Raw genomic sequence first — 14,068 nt, 5'->3', positions numbered from 1 at the left:
ATCTAATCCATTTTAAAAATAGCAAGTACTAGAAACTCGTGCATTTCACTCCTTAAAGAGTACTGTAGTTACCTTAGGCATACTTTGATCTCCTCAAAAACAAATGTGTAAATAATATATACTATGAGAGAGAATATAACAATAAATAATTTGTGTGCAGATTATTGCAATGGGTATGCTGCAGATTTAAGAGTTAGTAATACTTAACTGAAGATTAAATCCTACTGGAAAGATTAATGGCCTTGTTGGACAAAGTTTCACCAAAAATGTTTCTTTTACCACTCAGTAAAATCTGCATTCCCTTTGGGTGCATAAGAGAAGGCTTTCAGAGTTGAAATTTCAACAGTCAAGATACTTTCATTCATGTACTTACATTCACAGAATCAAGACACCCTTTAATTTCTACAACAGGCATCTTATGGTACCAACTTGCAGCTAGATTCCGATTAACAAAAAACTCCAAGTTAATGGGGTGCAACAGCTGAATATCAGGATGGGAGACGCCTGGCTGGATTGCTGTCCTAGTAAAAGGGAGAGAGTACACCATCACAGGCCATCACAGAGAGCAATGAACAATACCATCAAGAAGCGTGCCAAGCATGACCTGCTGCTCTAGACCAAGTTGAGTTAGTAACTAATCTATAATCCACTAGCAAAGGCAGATTAAAATAAACATTGAGTCGTTTAGAAAAGTTTTTTTTTCCTTTGCTTTTTGAGACAGGGTTTCTCTGTGTAGTCCTGGCTACACTAGAACTCACTCTGTAGACCAGGCTGGCCTCGAAGTCAGAAGCCTGCCTCTGCCTCCTTAGTGCTGGATTTAAAGGGATATGCCATCATGCCCCAAGAAAACACTTTTTCTTAAAACTGTAGAGAGGAGAAGAACTGAGTTAAAGGTTTGGTTTTGGTTTTGACTTTTAATTCACAATGCTGCAGATATATAAGACATAATCAAATACATTAATCTAGGGATAATATAGTTTGTGTCACACTATGGTCCTTCACTCAATGATGGGCCACATCTACCTGAGTGTTCTGCTAGGACAAAGGAGGAGAAAGGTCCTATAGCTTGGGGACCACACACTTTTCACAAAGTCAACTGAAATGCATTTACTTCTGTGTTTGTGGAGAAATTGGTGTAGATGACCTACCAGATAACCCATCATATCGATAATATACAGCAATTTTACCCATCATACATATAACATTCAGGCAATTATGTGCAGTAGGTAATGTTCCACAAGATGGCATGAGGGGTTTCCTCATTAACTATATTTTCTACAATTTTAGAATCTACTCTTCTACTAATAAGAATAATTCACCATTTAATGAATGGCATCTTCCATTTGCAGCAAACTTGTTCATGTCGCATTTATTGTGTCTTGACTGACACACATGAAAAGACTAATACAGGCTTGATTACAACCACACTGTGATGCTCTCACAATGATACAATCACTGACAGTGCCTTCCACAGAGTGCATGCTTGTGGTTAATCAGAGAACAGCAGTGTTTGTCGGTGATGAGACTAGACAAAACAACAGAGAGGGAGCAGCAACAAACTGAATCCAAAAATCAGATGGCGCAGCTGTCACTAAGGCATTTCAGAAAGCTCCCACTGGGGTTATCTTCTTCACTTAGCCTATAATTGTCATTTTACACTTTTTTATAATTAAATTGCCTTTGACGATTACGAAAATTATTTTTAAATCTCCATGTATTGTTGCTTTTGTCCCACTGTGCTGTCCCTTGGGGGAGACGGCAAGCAGGCGCAGGGTCAAAGGTACAGACCCCAGGAGACCTGCTGGGTGTAGCAAGTTTATACCATGGGTGATATTAGGATAAAAGTCTTTGCTTTTGAGAGACACTGGCCAAGACATTAGGGACAAAGGATCAAGATATGGTTTTTTTTGTTGTTGTTGTTGTTATTGTTTTGGTTTGGTTTTTTGGTTTTGGTGGGGTTTTTTGTTGTTTTTGTTTTGTTTTGTTTTGTTTTGAGATAGTATCTCACTGTGTAGCTCTGACTATCAGGAACTCAATATGTAGACCAGGTTGGCCTTGAACTCACAGAGATACACATGTTTCTGCCTCCCAAATGCTTGAATTAAAGGTATGCACCACTACACCTGGCTAAGATGTCTGTTCTCAAACAGTTAGCAACCACTGTTTTAAACAATAATATATAGATATTAAAGAAAATGTTAACAAGTTGCTGGCTCTACATACACTCCAGCTGATCAGAAAACAGTTCTTTGTAAAAGAAGCAGAGTATAAAAATATCATGAGAATTAACATATACTTCAGACTACAGCTACTGAACATGCTCACCTAGAGAGTTTCAGTTTCGTAAGCTGCACCTCCATTTTGTCGATCACTGGAGGACTTACGGTGTCTTCACCAGACACCAGACTGAACTGATTGTGAACTCTAATTAATCCAAGATCTACCACGACAGCACTGGTGGAAACGGAGGACTGTGGAATGACAATGACTGGTGCTTTCAAGTCAATATTGACAGAAACACGAAAACTCCTCTGGGCAAGATCTTTCACACTCGTGGCAGCCTTTTCTGCAGCCTGGGCAGTGGCGGCACTCAGTGCCTCTTTGGCCACCTGGAAATTGTTCAGGAAGCTCTGCAGACAAAATGTAAAAGGAGAAATTCAGAAACAGGAACATCTGTAAATGGGCCTATCTTCTGCTAGCACATACGCAATTTCCTCCAACAGAGTCCTTCAGGTTGAGGCCTGCTTTTCTAGTGAAAGGAAGGAATCAACGGAATCCATCCTCATTCATGAGCTGCCCAGCTTTGACTAGTAAGTAGGGGGTGGAAAGGGAACGCATTTTCAACACTCTGGCACTCAGGTAGGGACTACTATGGGCTCTTGGAAACTAACTTCAATCACAGACAAAACTCATTCCATGACTTAGATTTCAAGTGTTAAAGAGGGCTTTCTGCTGCTACTTTTCATATATACACATAGGCAGACATAATTAAAATATCCCAAAACTCAAAGTTTACAACATATGCAATCGTAACACTTATGGCTTCTAATGTGAGATGTGAACATATAAATGGCAACTTTACCAGCAATGACATAAGGAATTTATGCAGGTAGACAATCTGAATACAGCCAACGTGCAATGCCATCACACCATCCACAGTGGACATGTCAGTGTAGGAATCCCCTTCAGTGGCATCTGGATACAAATCCAGGTTAAAACGAAAAACTTCATTGCCAACTATGGATACAGCCTGAAAAAAAAAGAAATGTGAACGTACTCTACCCAGAAAAGCAATTACAAAATAAAGCCCCAGGTAGAAAAGGCCAGAAATTATAATCTTTATAGAAACACATTTAATTTTTAAAATAAGATATTTTAAAATAAAATCTCTATACAATAATAGTAACTATCTTCTTAGTGTTACCTACTTTCTTATGAACTGTTTTGGGGTCAACATCTGTAACAACAATGTTCTCCAGCCTGGCAAAAAGTGACTGCTTTTTTGACTGAAGTGAAAGGGAAGAATCAAGCCCTGAAGAAGAAAACAAAAATTAATCATTATAATTTATTTTGATATAAACACTTGTTTTCATTATTTTATTTGATTTGAAGATATACAGAATGTATGAACTCACAATTAGTAAATTTCATGTTAAATATTTTTAGGTTTCCAAACATCAAACTTTTATATTGGTTAAAAACCTAATTACATGAGCTCTATCCCTTCCTGAAGAACAGTTGATAGCAGTTTGTTGAGAAAGAATCATTCCTCTTCGGGAATGTGGCCACTGGGAGGTTACCCATGCTCCAGTGTGTGGCCCCACGTCCATGCGTATCTGGGCATCACTAATGGGATTTGGTAGGTTACTAAGTAAAACACGGGTACATGAAGTTTGGAGGGGAGCCTAGTGGGAGGGGCTGAGAGGAGCTGCAGTGGGGAAATGGCAGTAGCTATGATCATCTTTCACTGCATACATGTATGAAATTCTCAAAGAATAAAATAGGAAAATATACTAAGTATACAATTTTTCATACTACACTGAAAAGACTATCCTGGGTGTGCAATAAAGACTATTAAAAAACAAAAAAATAAGTGCATAAATATTCAATCTCCCAAGGTTAAAAAAAATCTAGTGAAAGATGTCAATTCATAATAAGCAAAAATAAAGTAAAATGTATACTTTATAGATACTAAGCTATTTACATGGAAACTGCGGTGCCTAGTTTTATGGCTACTTGACACAAGGTAAAATCACTTGGGAAGAGGAATTCTTAACTGAGAAAAACGTGTCCATGAGACTGAGCTGTAAGTAAGTCTATAATGCACTGCCTTAATTAATGACTGATGTGGGTGACCACAGCACATGGCATGTGGTGCCACCCCTGGGATAGTGGTCCTGGGTTGTAAAATAAAGCAGGCTGAGCAAGCCATGAGGGACAAGCTAGCAAGCAGCATTCTTCTATGGCTTCTGCTTCGGTTCCTTCCTCCCAGTTGCTGCCCTGTCTTCTTCCATGTTGGACTATGATATGGAACTGTAAGCTGAAATCAACCCTTTCCTCCCCAGGTTGTGCTAGTTTTCATCACAACAGTCGATGACCTGCCTGACAGAGGCTACAACAGTTTTGTGAACAAAGTTTAGATAAGGAGGTGTATTACCAATTTGGAAAGGACAGGATAAAAAAAAAAAAACCTACACTAGCCAGAATTTGGCCACTATAAATCCTAGGAAGAAAGCACCTAATTCAGGCATACCCTGCCAATTGTTTGCAGTTCAGAGACCTCTTTGTGTATATTCTCTAACATTGAAATAAAGACAAAGGGAGCAGAGGGAAGAAGACAAAGTGTTTATTGTTAAATACTGTGACACTTTACCTTGTATCTTGATTTCAGCAATATTGCTCTTCTCATCACAGACAGTGACACAGAAAGCATTCAATTTGGCAAATAACCTAAAGCCAATAATGTCACTATCTCTAGAGGGCACCATCGCTAAAAATAAAACAACAGAATTTAGTAAGCTAAACTCTATAGAATTTCTTCATATATTTTACATAATATATGAATATAGAATAATATTTAAATACATATAAAACACACATATAAAAATAAAAAGTCTAAAGTAAATAGAACATGCAATTCAAAATCAAAAAGTAATGTGCCTAAAATCACACAGTTTAAGTAATATAGTCAGAATATGAACTAGGTTCTTTTGGATCCAAATTCTAGATTATCAGCCAATAAGATGCAATCACTGGCGTGCTGAAGAAATGGTTCAGAGAACCTGGGATTCCAGCAACCACCTAGTGATTCAAAACCATCCATCACTCCAGTTCCAGAAGATCCAATGCCCACTTCTGGACTCTACCAGAACTGCACATATGCTGTACACAGACATACATGCAGACAGAACACCCAACACATAAAAACAAAAAAGGTTCTTTGTTTTTTTTTTTTTTTAAGATGCAGTTAGTCCCTGTCTTCATGTCTCTGTGCCTCTTTTCTCAAAGACTAATTATCTGGGGAGCCCTTCCAGAGCCACTATAATGAGAAGAAGGACTAGGTACACACCCAGGTTTTCCTAGTAACTCTGCAAAGGCAATCCCCAGATGCAAAATAAAAACAAAGTTTCTTGAAACAATAGTATTGCTGCTGAGGAACAATCTTTGTACACTGTAAATATTTGTTGCTCTCATTGTTAATAAAAAACTGATTGGCCAATAGCTAGACATGACTTTCAGGGCAGAAAGAATACTGGCAAGAGGAGCAGAGTCTGGAGTGTCAAGCCAAACAAGGAAGAAGCATGGAAAGTTCATAGATAAAATAAACAAGCCTTGGGGCAGCACATAGATTAAATTTAAGTTGTAAAAGCTGGCTAAGCTATCAGCTGAGCATTTATAATTAATAATTAGTTTCTGAATGGTTATTTGGGTAGGACAGAAAAGTACCTACAAATGGTACCTAATGTCTGAGGCCATGTACATGCACAAAAAGCCTAAAAAAATGTTTAAAAAAAGTTCAGAACACAGAGTCAAAGGTGGCTTCCTGATGACCATCTTTTCTCGGGGAGGCTCGGTGCTAGTGAGCAAAGAGGCCCTGATTTTGAGCAATCATATGGGGTTTATGAGCAGTAGGCAGCATGCTACTTGATAGCATGAGACTGGGTAGAAATGCCTACAGCAATATGGACCCATCTGTCTACCTCCTATCCACCAGTCTCTACCATATGCTTCACTACCATGCTCTTCCTGGCAACACGAGGCTCAGAAGCAACAGAGCCAAGTGTTTGTGGACTGACACCTACGAAACAGAAAGCAAAACAAATCTTTGTTCCTTCAATTTGTTTTTCTCCAGGTGTTAGTCATGGAGAACACTGATAACTCACATACTTTTCTGCAGGGGAGAGTTCTTTTGTTTCTCAGTTGTAGACTGCGCCTCCTTGACAACACCGGTGTTCTCACCATCTGATGGGATGATGGTTGTCAAGTAGTTAAGGGAAGACAGAAGAGCTTGTGTTTGTAGCAACAGATTCAAAGATGAAAAAGCCACCTGAAAGTGTTTTGCAAAAAATATTAGTTCTTTCCCAGTTACTACCTGTGATCTCAGTAAAGGCTGCTTCCACCCCAGCAAAGAAGAGTGAGACAAAAGTCCATGACTCCCTGATGTATGGGTATAGAGAAGGCAAATAGTGCCTATATAGTCAAGGACACAGGAGAGCATCATAATAACTACTCCATTCCCAAGCAAAATGGTCATGGAACCAACTGTCTCTCCTGGCCATCCACACAGCCAACACATGTGGTTTCCCGGATCTTCAATAGGCTCTTGTGACCATAAAAAATGCTGTCTTGGTACAAAGTTCCAGAATCACCATGTGCTACCACATCTAGAAGCAATTCCAAATGTGGCATCCATGACATTTAAACTTAGGGAGCAGAACTGTGAACATGAACATGGTCTCAAGTAGGGAATGACCTTCTACAACATGGTAATGGTCTTGGCATTTAAAATCAGCACAGCATGTCTGACTACCAGAGGAAAGATCACACTTAAGAAATGACTCCCAAGAACTAACATAGAACACAAATTGTTTCTACAGGTCTGTGGTATTATGAAAGCAAGCTAAAACAAAAATTTGCTTATAAAAAAAAACTAAGTAACAAAAAAAGGAAAGTCCCCAATATCATAGAGGACGATGTCAGGGCTGGAAAAATGGCTCAGCAGTTAAGAGCACTGGCTGCTCTTCCAGAGGACCTGAGTTCAATTCCCAGCTACTACATGGTGACTCCCAACCATCTACAATGGGATCTGATGATCTCTTCTGTCTGCCATGCAGCCATACATTCAAATAGAGCATTCATGTATATAAATAAAGAAATCTTTAAAAAAAACAAAAGATGATGTTCATCTCTTCCAAATATGAGCTAGAGCTCATCTCTCTAGTTTTTCCACCACTTATTTATTTCACGTGGTAGTTGAGGGGTATGCAGACCACTGTGTGCTTGTAGAGACCAGAGGAAAACTTTGGGAGTAGGTTGGTTCTCACCTTCTACCATGTGAGCCCTGGAGACTGAACTCAGATGGTCAGGCTTGGCAGGAAGCTACTAAGTCATCCCACTGAAGGGTAAGCGGGGTGGGGCAGGGGTCTCATTTACTTTTTAATATAACTCATAAATACTTTCTGACTCCTCTTCCTCTGTATTTTTATTCAAATCATAATGGCTGCAGAAGCACTTAGCATCTGCACTTACGCTTTACACCATCTCTCACTCCTGTATTGCTAGATGGAATTAACTTGGTTTCTTTAGGATCCTGTTAGTTATTTATAATCAAATGATCTGTCATGGCATTTCCTTATATGGGAACAACATTGGGGCTCTTTAAAGCATAGAATGTGATATGGTATTACTTTCTAAGCTGGATCACAGTCAGAGACCATGGCAACATCTATGGTGCTAATTTATAATTTCAGTTGGTTTTAATCACATTGTTTTATCAAACAATGCCCTCCAAAGAACCTTGGAGATTTCCAGAGATTTCCAGACAGGATATGCCATCTTAATAAAACTTCTTACCTTAATTGTTTGCTCAGTTTTTTCAAAGGTAGTTTGAAAACTAGGTCCATTCTTATCAACCTGAAAAAAAAAGTTCTAAAGAATTAATTAAGACCAAGGTAAACAAATATTGTTATAAGCTCTGTGTGTGTATATAAGTGTGTATAGAGATGGAATGGGAGGGAGAGGGAGAGATAAGAGAGCACATACTTTGGTGGTTTGAATGAGAACTGCCCCCATACGACATGTTTTAATACTTGGACCCCAGTTGGGAAAACTATTTGGGAGGGAATAGGGGGTGTGGCCCTGTTGAAAGGAGTCTATCACAGGGGCAGGCTTTGAGGTTTCAAATCTCACACAAGTCTCAGTTTGCTCCTTGCCTCCAAATTGCAGATAAGGATGTCAGCTCCCAGCTAATGCTCCTGCATCGTGCATATACTGTCCTGCCCTCAACCATGATGGTCACGGACTCTAACTCTTGAGAATTGTGAGCCCCAAATTAAGTGCTTTCTTTTATAAGTTTCCTGAGTCATGGTGTCTTACAGTAGCAATAAGTACCTAAGACAACCATATATTATTTTGTCATATTTAAAATTATATATAAACACTATTTTTCATATCATTTTAAAGTGCTCTTGTTAAGCATGGGGGAACATTTATTCCCTCGGGGACACTGAGTGTCAGAAAGATAAGGTTTGAGGTGAGAAGGTGAAAAGGTCATCTCACCCGCCCATCATCTGATGCTTACACCACTCTACAAAGTTCAGTGCAATCTCCAATGAGAGAAACATCAGTTCTTCACAAATGGAATCTCCTGAGAAAGCGCTGTTTTAATGGGGTCTTTGTCCAAGTCAAAAAAAAATCTATCTCTCATCATAACCACTCACTGGACTCAGCTCTATCCATTGCACAAAGAGGAACTGTGAACTCTGAAGACCCCTCCCATGAGCAGCTTTCTGCCCTGGTTTCCTTCCCTGCCTCTCCATATCCACTCTGCTCTGTGCTTTCTCTTAGAAAAGCAGTCACTGTATTTTCAGTTAGTCAGGATTACATTTTAGTTGTTCGCTTGCATGTCCTTTCTCTTCTAACTTAAAGTTAGTTTAACAACAGGGAGAAACAACTTATACTTCAAACCACAGCAAAGACATTCATGAAGACATAACAAAGAGTCAGGAATCAACAAGAACGAAGGCAAACAGCATCACTTCCCACAGCCCCATTCATGGGGAACATTCTGCAGTCCATCCCCAGCCCTACCAGCTCTCTTCTGAACTCAATGCAATCCTGTTTTCCTTTTGCAATGTAATATACTCAACTAGATGTCACCCATTTTTACAAGGGGTGCACTGGTGTGAATATGCCCCGAGACAGACGGGCACCCACTTCCCCCTGGGTTCCACCTCTGGGGTTAGCAACCTGGCAGCTTTGTGATATCCTATTCTCAGCAAAAGCAGAAGCCCGAGGGCAAGTGACTGTCCTGTGACCTCACCTGAATACACACCCAGAGCCACTGCAGAAACACAGTCTTCTCTGCCACCTTCCCCTGGCCTTACCTTAATGTACTCCACTTTTAAAAGATCTAATCCAGGTTTGTCTGAAGAACTAATCAAGTGAAGAGGCTTCTTTTTGGATCCTAGATTGAATAAAAGGAGAGAAAGGGTTTGCAGGTAACTTGCTTTTATGACACGTTAGAATATTCTATACTTGTCTAGTGGTGCTTTAAACGCATATCAGTATACATTTTCACGTATCTATGTACAATTTCATAGGTATGAAGCAACCAACCTATTACTGGTAGGAAAATATGCCAGCTTAAATCTTTACTTTAAACTTTACCTTAAGCTTACTAAAAACATTCACCTTTCGCTTGCTTTTATCCTGTGCTCAAAAAGAGTCAAAACTTCTCAAGATATTCTTAAGGCCGCCTATGTATTTATAGGGCCATGGAATATATTCCACTAAGGGTGGAAGAATGTGAAAATGTGAATTCTAATCCAACTCTGGCCTTACCCAATGCTATTTAACTTTCTCATCTACAAAACTGGATTGAGAAAATCTCTAATATGCAGTTGGATTCTAAAATTGTACAAAAATGTTTTATTTATATTAGACTCAAATCATTTAAATCATTCCTCTGCTTAGACCTAGGTGAAAAAGGATATAGAAAGCCTTCTTTTTTAACAGACAATAACTGTTAAAAATTTCTCCTAAGCAGGCTGTGGTGGTTGATAGCTGTAATCCTAGCCCTTGGGAGATAGAGAAAGGAGGATCATTGTAGTACAAGGCCAGCCTGGGTAACACTGTGAATCTAAGGACTGCCTGGGCTACTTGGTTTCAAAACCTAAACAAACACCTCTTTTGAGCTCAAAACTATGTTGTCTGTGCAGACACAAAGAGAAAGTGGCTCCCAAAACCTCATAGGGAGAGCTCGCTCGTCACCCATTGAATCATGCCCATGCTTTACTCTCCAGTCTGTAATTCCTGTTTCTGGAACAACTAGAAAGTTCTCCCTGGTCTCTGGCCTTTCCCCTTTATACACTGCTTTTTAAGATTCATTTATTTTACTTTTTGTTTATGACTATTTAACTATATGCACCATGGTTGTGCCTGGTGCTCTAGGAATTCAGAAGGGTCAGATCTCCTGGACCTGGAGTTATAACAGATATGAGTTACCATAAATTCTATAAATGCTGGAAATCAAGCCCAAGTCCTCTGAAAGAGCATTAAGTGTGTGCAACTGCTGAGCCATCTCTCCAGTCTTAACTGACAAAAAGAAGAAACAGCCTAGAAAATGTATTGTTTACATTCATTACTAGTGTATGCAATATAAATTCTATCATAATGTAGTACTTAAGGAAATTTGTAACATAAGAAACATAATTTTTCTCCCAAACTAGAATTTATTTTAGTTTCAACTATTTTCTAAAAATCATAAAATGTCTTAATATTTGACTAAAGTATTGGGTAGATCGCTGAAGAATTTTAATTGCTACAGACTAACTCATGCCTGAGCTCAGAAGATATACATTGAAATGATGAACTATGAGGTTCACAAGAGGGAAGGTGGGCTTCTTCCCCCTTTATTTCTATCAAAGTACTTCTGTGCCATGTGAACACTGTAACACAATGGTTCTCAACCTGTGGGTAGGAACCCTTTCACAGGAGTCAACCTAAGACCATAACAAAACACAAAATTTTACATTGCAATTCATAGCAGTAGCAACATACAGTTGAAACAGCAATGTAATAATGTTATGGTTGGGAATCACCACACATGAGGAACTATATTAAAGGATCACAGCATTAGGAAGGTTGAGAATCACTGCTCTAGACTTCAGTATCCTAAGTTCAGGTCTGAATACTAAAATCTATCTGAACAAGACACAGGTGTAAAAAAGTTATTTTGTGTTCTTTAGCCTTTCTTTCTGTGAAATCGGAATGATACTCCCTAATATCAGTGCACTTTCCTGGACTCTAAAGTGATAGACCACAGTGTTTGAGGCTGCCAGACCCCCAGTGCCGGGCTTCCAATGTTTCAGCCAGGGTTCTGTCATTACAGTTCTTTGAAGCTGAGTGAATAATCATCTACATGTCAGTTACATGTGAACTGATAACAGTAACATGGATGCAACATAGCCAGTGTTCTAGAATGGAGTTAGTATTCATAAAGTGTTAAAACAGTATGGTTATTATACCCATTATAATAAAATGAAATATTTCATTATAAATGAAACTATTCCAGACACACACAGGTGTTATTTTTACTCCTGTGTGCTGTTTCTATTTTCATGGCTATTACCTTTAATTTCATGGTAATCCAAGCTGATTTTCCTCAAATAGGACACTGCAGTCAAATCAAATGCCCTCATTGTTGCTTCTGTTCCTAACTGAGTGACATTAAATACCAGAATTGTCTCTTCTTCTTTCTGTTGTTTAGTGAGTTCCAAAATCACCTAAAAAAATTCATGGGGCAGTGGAAAGTGAGTCCGTCATCCATAAAGACACAGAAACAAAGTCCTTCCCCACACACAGCACTGCAAGAGTGAAGACTCTAATCACGCCCTCACACCAAACTCAAAGACTGGGATTATCCTGTATCAGGACAGTAGGCACACATAAGGTTCTTAATGTCTGGTTTTTTTTGTTTGTTTGTTTGTTTGTTTAACTTAGGAAAGGCAGATTCTTCTGACAGCAGCAGTTCCAGGAAAGCAAAAGGTTAGAGTATGCCTTCCCAAAGCATTCAAATTAATTTTGGAAATGACAGCCAAAATATTTAGTCAATAAAAAAATCAAAACAGGCCGGGCGTTGGTGGCGCACGCCTTTAATCCCAGCACTCGGGAGGCAGAGGCAGGCGGATCTCTGTGAGTTCGAGGACAGGCTGGACCGACAGCCTCCAAAACAGAGAAACCCTGTCTCGTAAAACAAAAAACAAAAAAAAAAATCAAAATAGGTGTGGCAATTTTTAAAAGACAGATAAGAAATGATGGTGGCTGGGGTGACACAGCAGTGTAAGAGAAGAGTGACCACCAGGAGGTGGTTGAAGCATGAAAAAAAAAAAAGAAAGAGAGAGAGAGACAAGTCAAAGCCAAGGGTAGGAAAGATACTAAGAAAATACCAATGACATTCAGTTGCATCAAATCTGACATGATGATTTAAGAAATGTTGTTATTCTGGAATATCAAAGTCAACCATGAACATCTCTATATTATTTTGCATTTTATTATTAAAGTGATAAGATTATTATAAAAACATGGGAAAGCAAAGGTAAAGGTAAAAACTGCAATTCCTCCAGCCTGGAGATGAACACTGTCATTTGTAAGAGAAAATGTATACGTGGAACTAAATGGAAACATGTGCCCGTGGCCCAAAATCTCTTTTACCCCCAAAATATGTTGTGACCATCTCATGCGGCTTTCTTTTTCTATGGGGCTACTCTAAAACAGGTCTCAGGACTGAAGCTAGGAATTCATAAGATCTAAGCAGCATGCCCTGCGCATCCCGCACCCACCTCTGTCTCCAGTCAATCCTACTGCCAAGCCTTCTTGGCCCCCCCCCTTTTGTTTTGCTTGCTATTTTGAAGCAGGGTCTTGTCAAATTGACCAGGATGACCTATATCTCCAGCAGAGCCTGAAGTTGTAATCCTCCTGCCTCACCCTTCTGAATAACTGGAGTACAGGCCCATGTCATCACGCATGGCTTTTTACATGACTTTTAAAGGCAAAACAAAAGTTTGGAAGTTTAGTTTGCTAACATTTTCCACGTTACACATGCAGGACAATGGCCAGCACTATTTAGCTCAAGGGGAGGTCATCCTGCATGTGGCAGCACACACCTATAATCTCAGCAATCAAGGGGAATGCTGGAGCAGAAGGAATGTCACATGTTCAAAGAAAGCCTAGACTACACAGTGAGATAGTGAGTTCAAAGTCAGCCTGGAATATACAACAAAACACAAAATACACAAAAAAAATTATAACAGCTGGGGCTGGGGAAGGTGATATATACATCCACACACAAAAACAGAAATTTTATGTAGAAATGCAAATCCTAATTAAGAGACCTGAGCTTTTCCAGAAGAGATGACGCACGCACTGATCCCCCTTAAACCATTTTTTAAAATAATCTTCATGGTGTGTACCTTTGTGTAGAAAAGAAACTAGAATGTCACGTTTTTAATGCCCTTGAAGTTGAGGTTAGCTCCCAGGGCAGAAGACCAACAGGAATGTGTCCGTGAACAGAAAACACATACCTCTTTAATCTCAAACTTGAGCAGAAGATTAACCAGCTCCTCATTTGGAACCTCAGAGACTTTTTTCAGTTCTGAGGCTTTCACAGTTCTGGCAGTCTGCACGTCTCCTTCCTCAGCATCAAAATATTCATCATCAGACTCTAAAGCAAAGAGTCACACATTAACCCAGACAATAGCCTCTGAGAACCCACATGGGCACGAAGCCTAGACCTAACAAACTCCATTCATGCACAGAATCTTCATTCAGACAAAATACTTGCAATATT

The 14,068-nt window shown here is 39.3% G+C and overlaps 1 protein-coding gene across 3 annotated transcripts in view; it reads right to left on the bottom strand.

Annotated features, from left to right (window-relative positions):
• Positions 1-14,068, bottom strand: part of Vps13c (vacuolar protein sorting 13 homolog C) — a 146,174-nt gene that overhangs the window by 72,255 nt on the left and 59,851 nt on the right. For all 3 annotated transcript variants that reach the window (XM_005075600.3, XM_013117405.2, XM_013117407.3), the window contains 10 exons: positions 13,803-13,942; positions 11,852-12,005; positions 9,606-9,685; positions 8,074-8,133; positions 6,388-6,547; positions 4,874-4,990; positions 3,429-3,532; positions 3,083-3,250; positions 2,326-2,630; positions 374-521 (listed from right to left, as the gene is read on the bottom strand). In XM_005075600.3, the coding sequence (XP_005075657.1) occupies positions 374-521; positions 2,326-2,630; positions 3,083-3,250; positions 3,429-3,532; positions 4,874-4,990; positions 6,388-6,547; positions 8,074-8,133; positions 9,606-9,685; positions 11,852-12,005; positions 13,803-13,942 (1,436 nt within the window). The remainder of the gene's footprint in view (positions 1-373; positions 522-2,325; positions 2,631-3,082; positions 3,251-3,428; positions 3,533-4,873; positions 4,991-6,387; positions 6,548-8,073; positions 8,134-9,605; positions 9,686-11,851; positions 12,006-13,802; positions 13,943-14,068) is intronic.

Source organism: Mesocricetus auratus, unplaced genomic scaffold, assembly GCF_017639785.1.
Source record: "Mesocricetus auratus isolate SY011 unplaced genomic scaffold, BCM_Maur_2.0 Super-Scaffold_100691, whole genome shotgun sequence".
NCBI classification, from domain to species: domain Eukaryota; kingdom Metazoa; phylum Chordata; class Mammalia; order Rodentia; family Cricetidae; genus Mesocricetus; species Mesocricetus auratus.
Note: the sequence above shows the minus strand (reverse complement) of the source record. Positions and strands in the feature narration are given on the sequence as shown.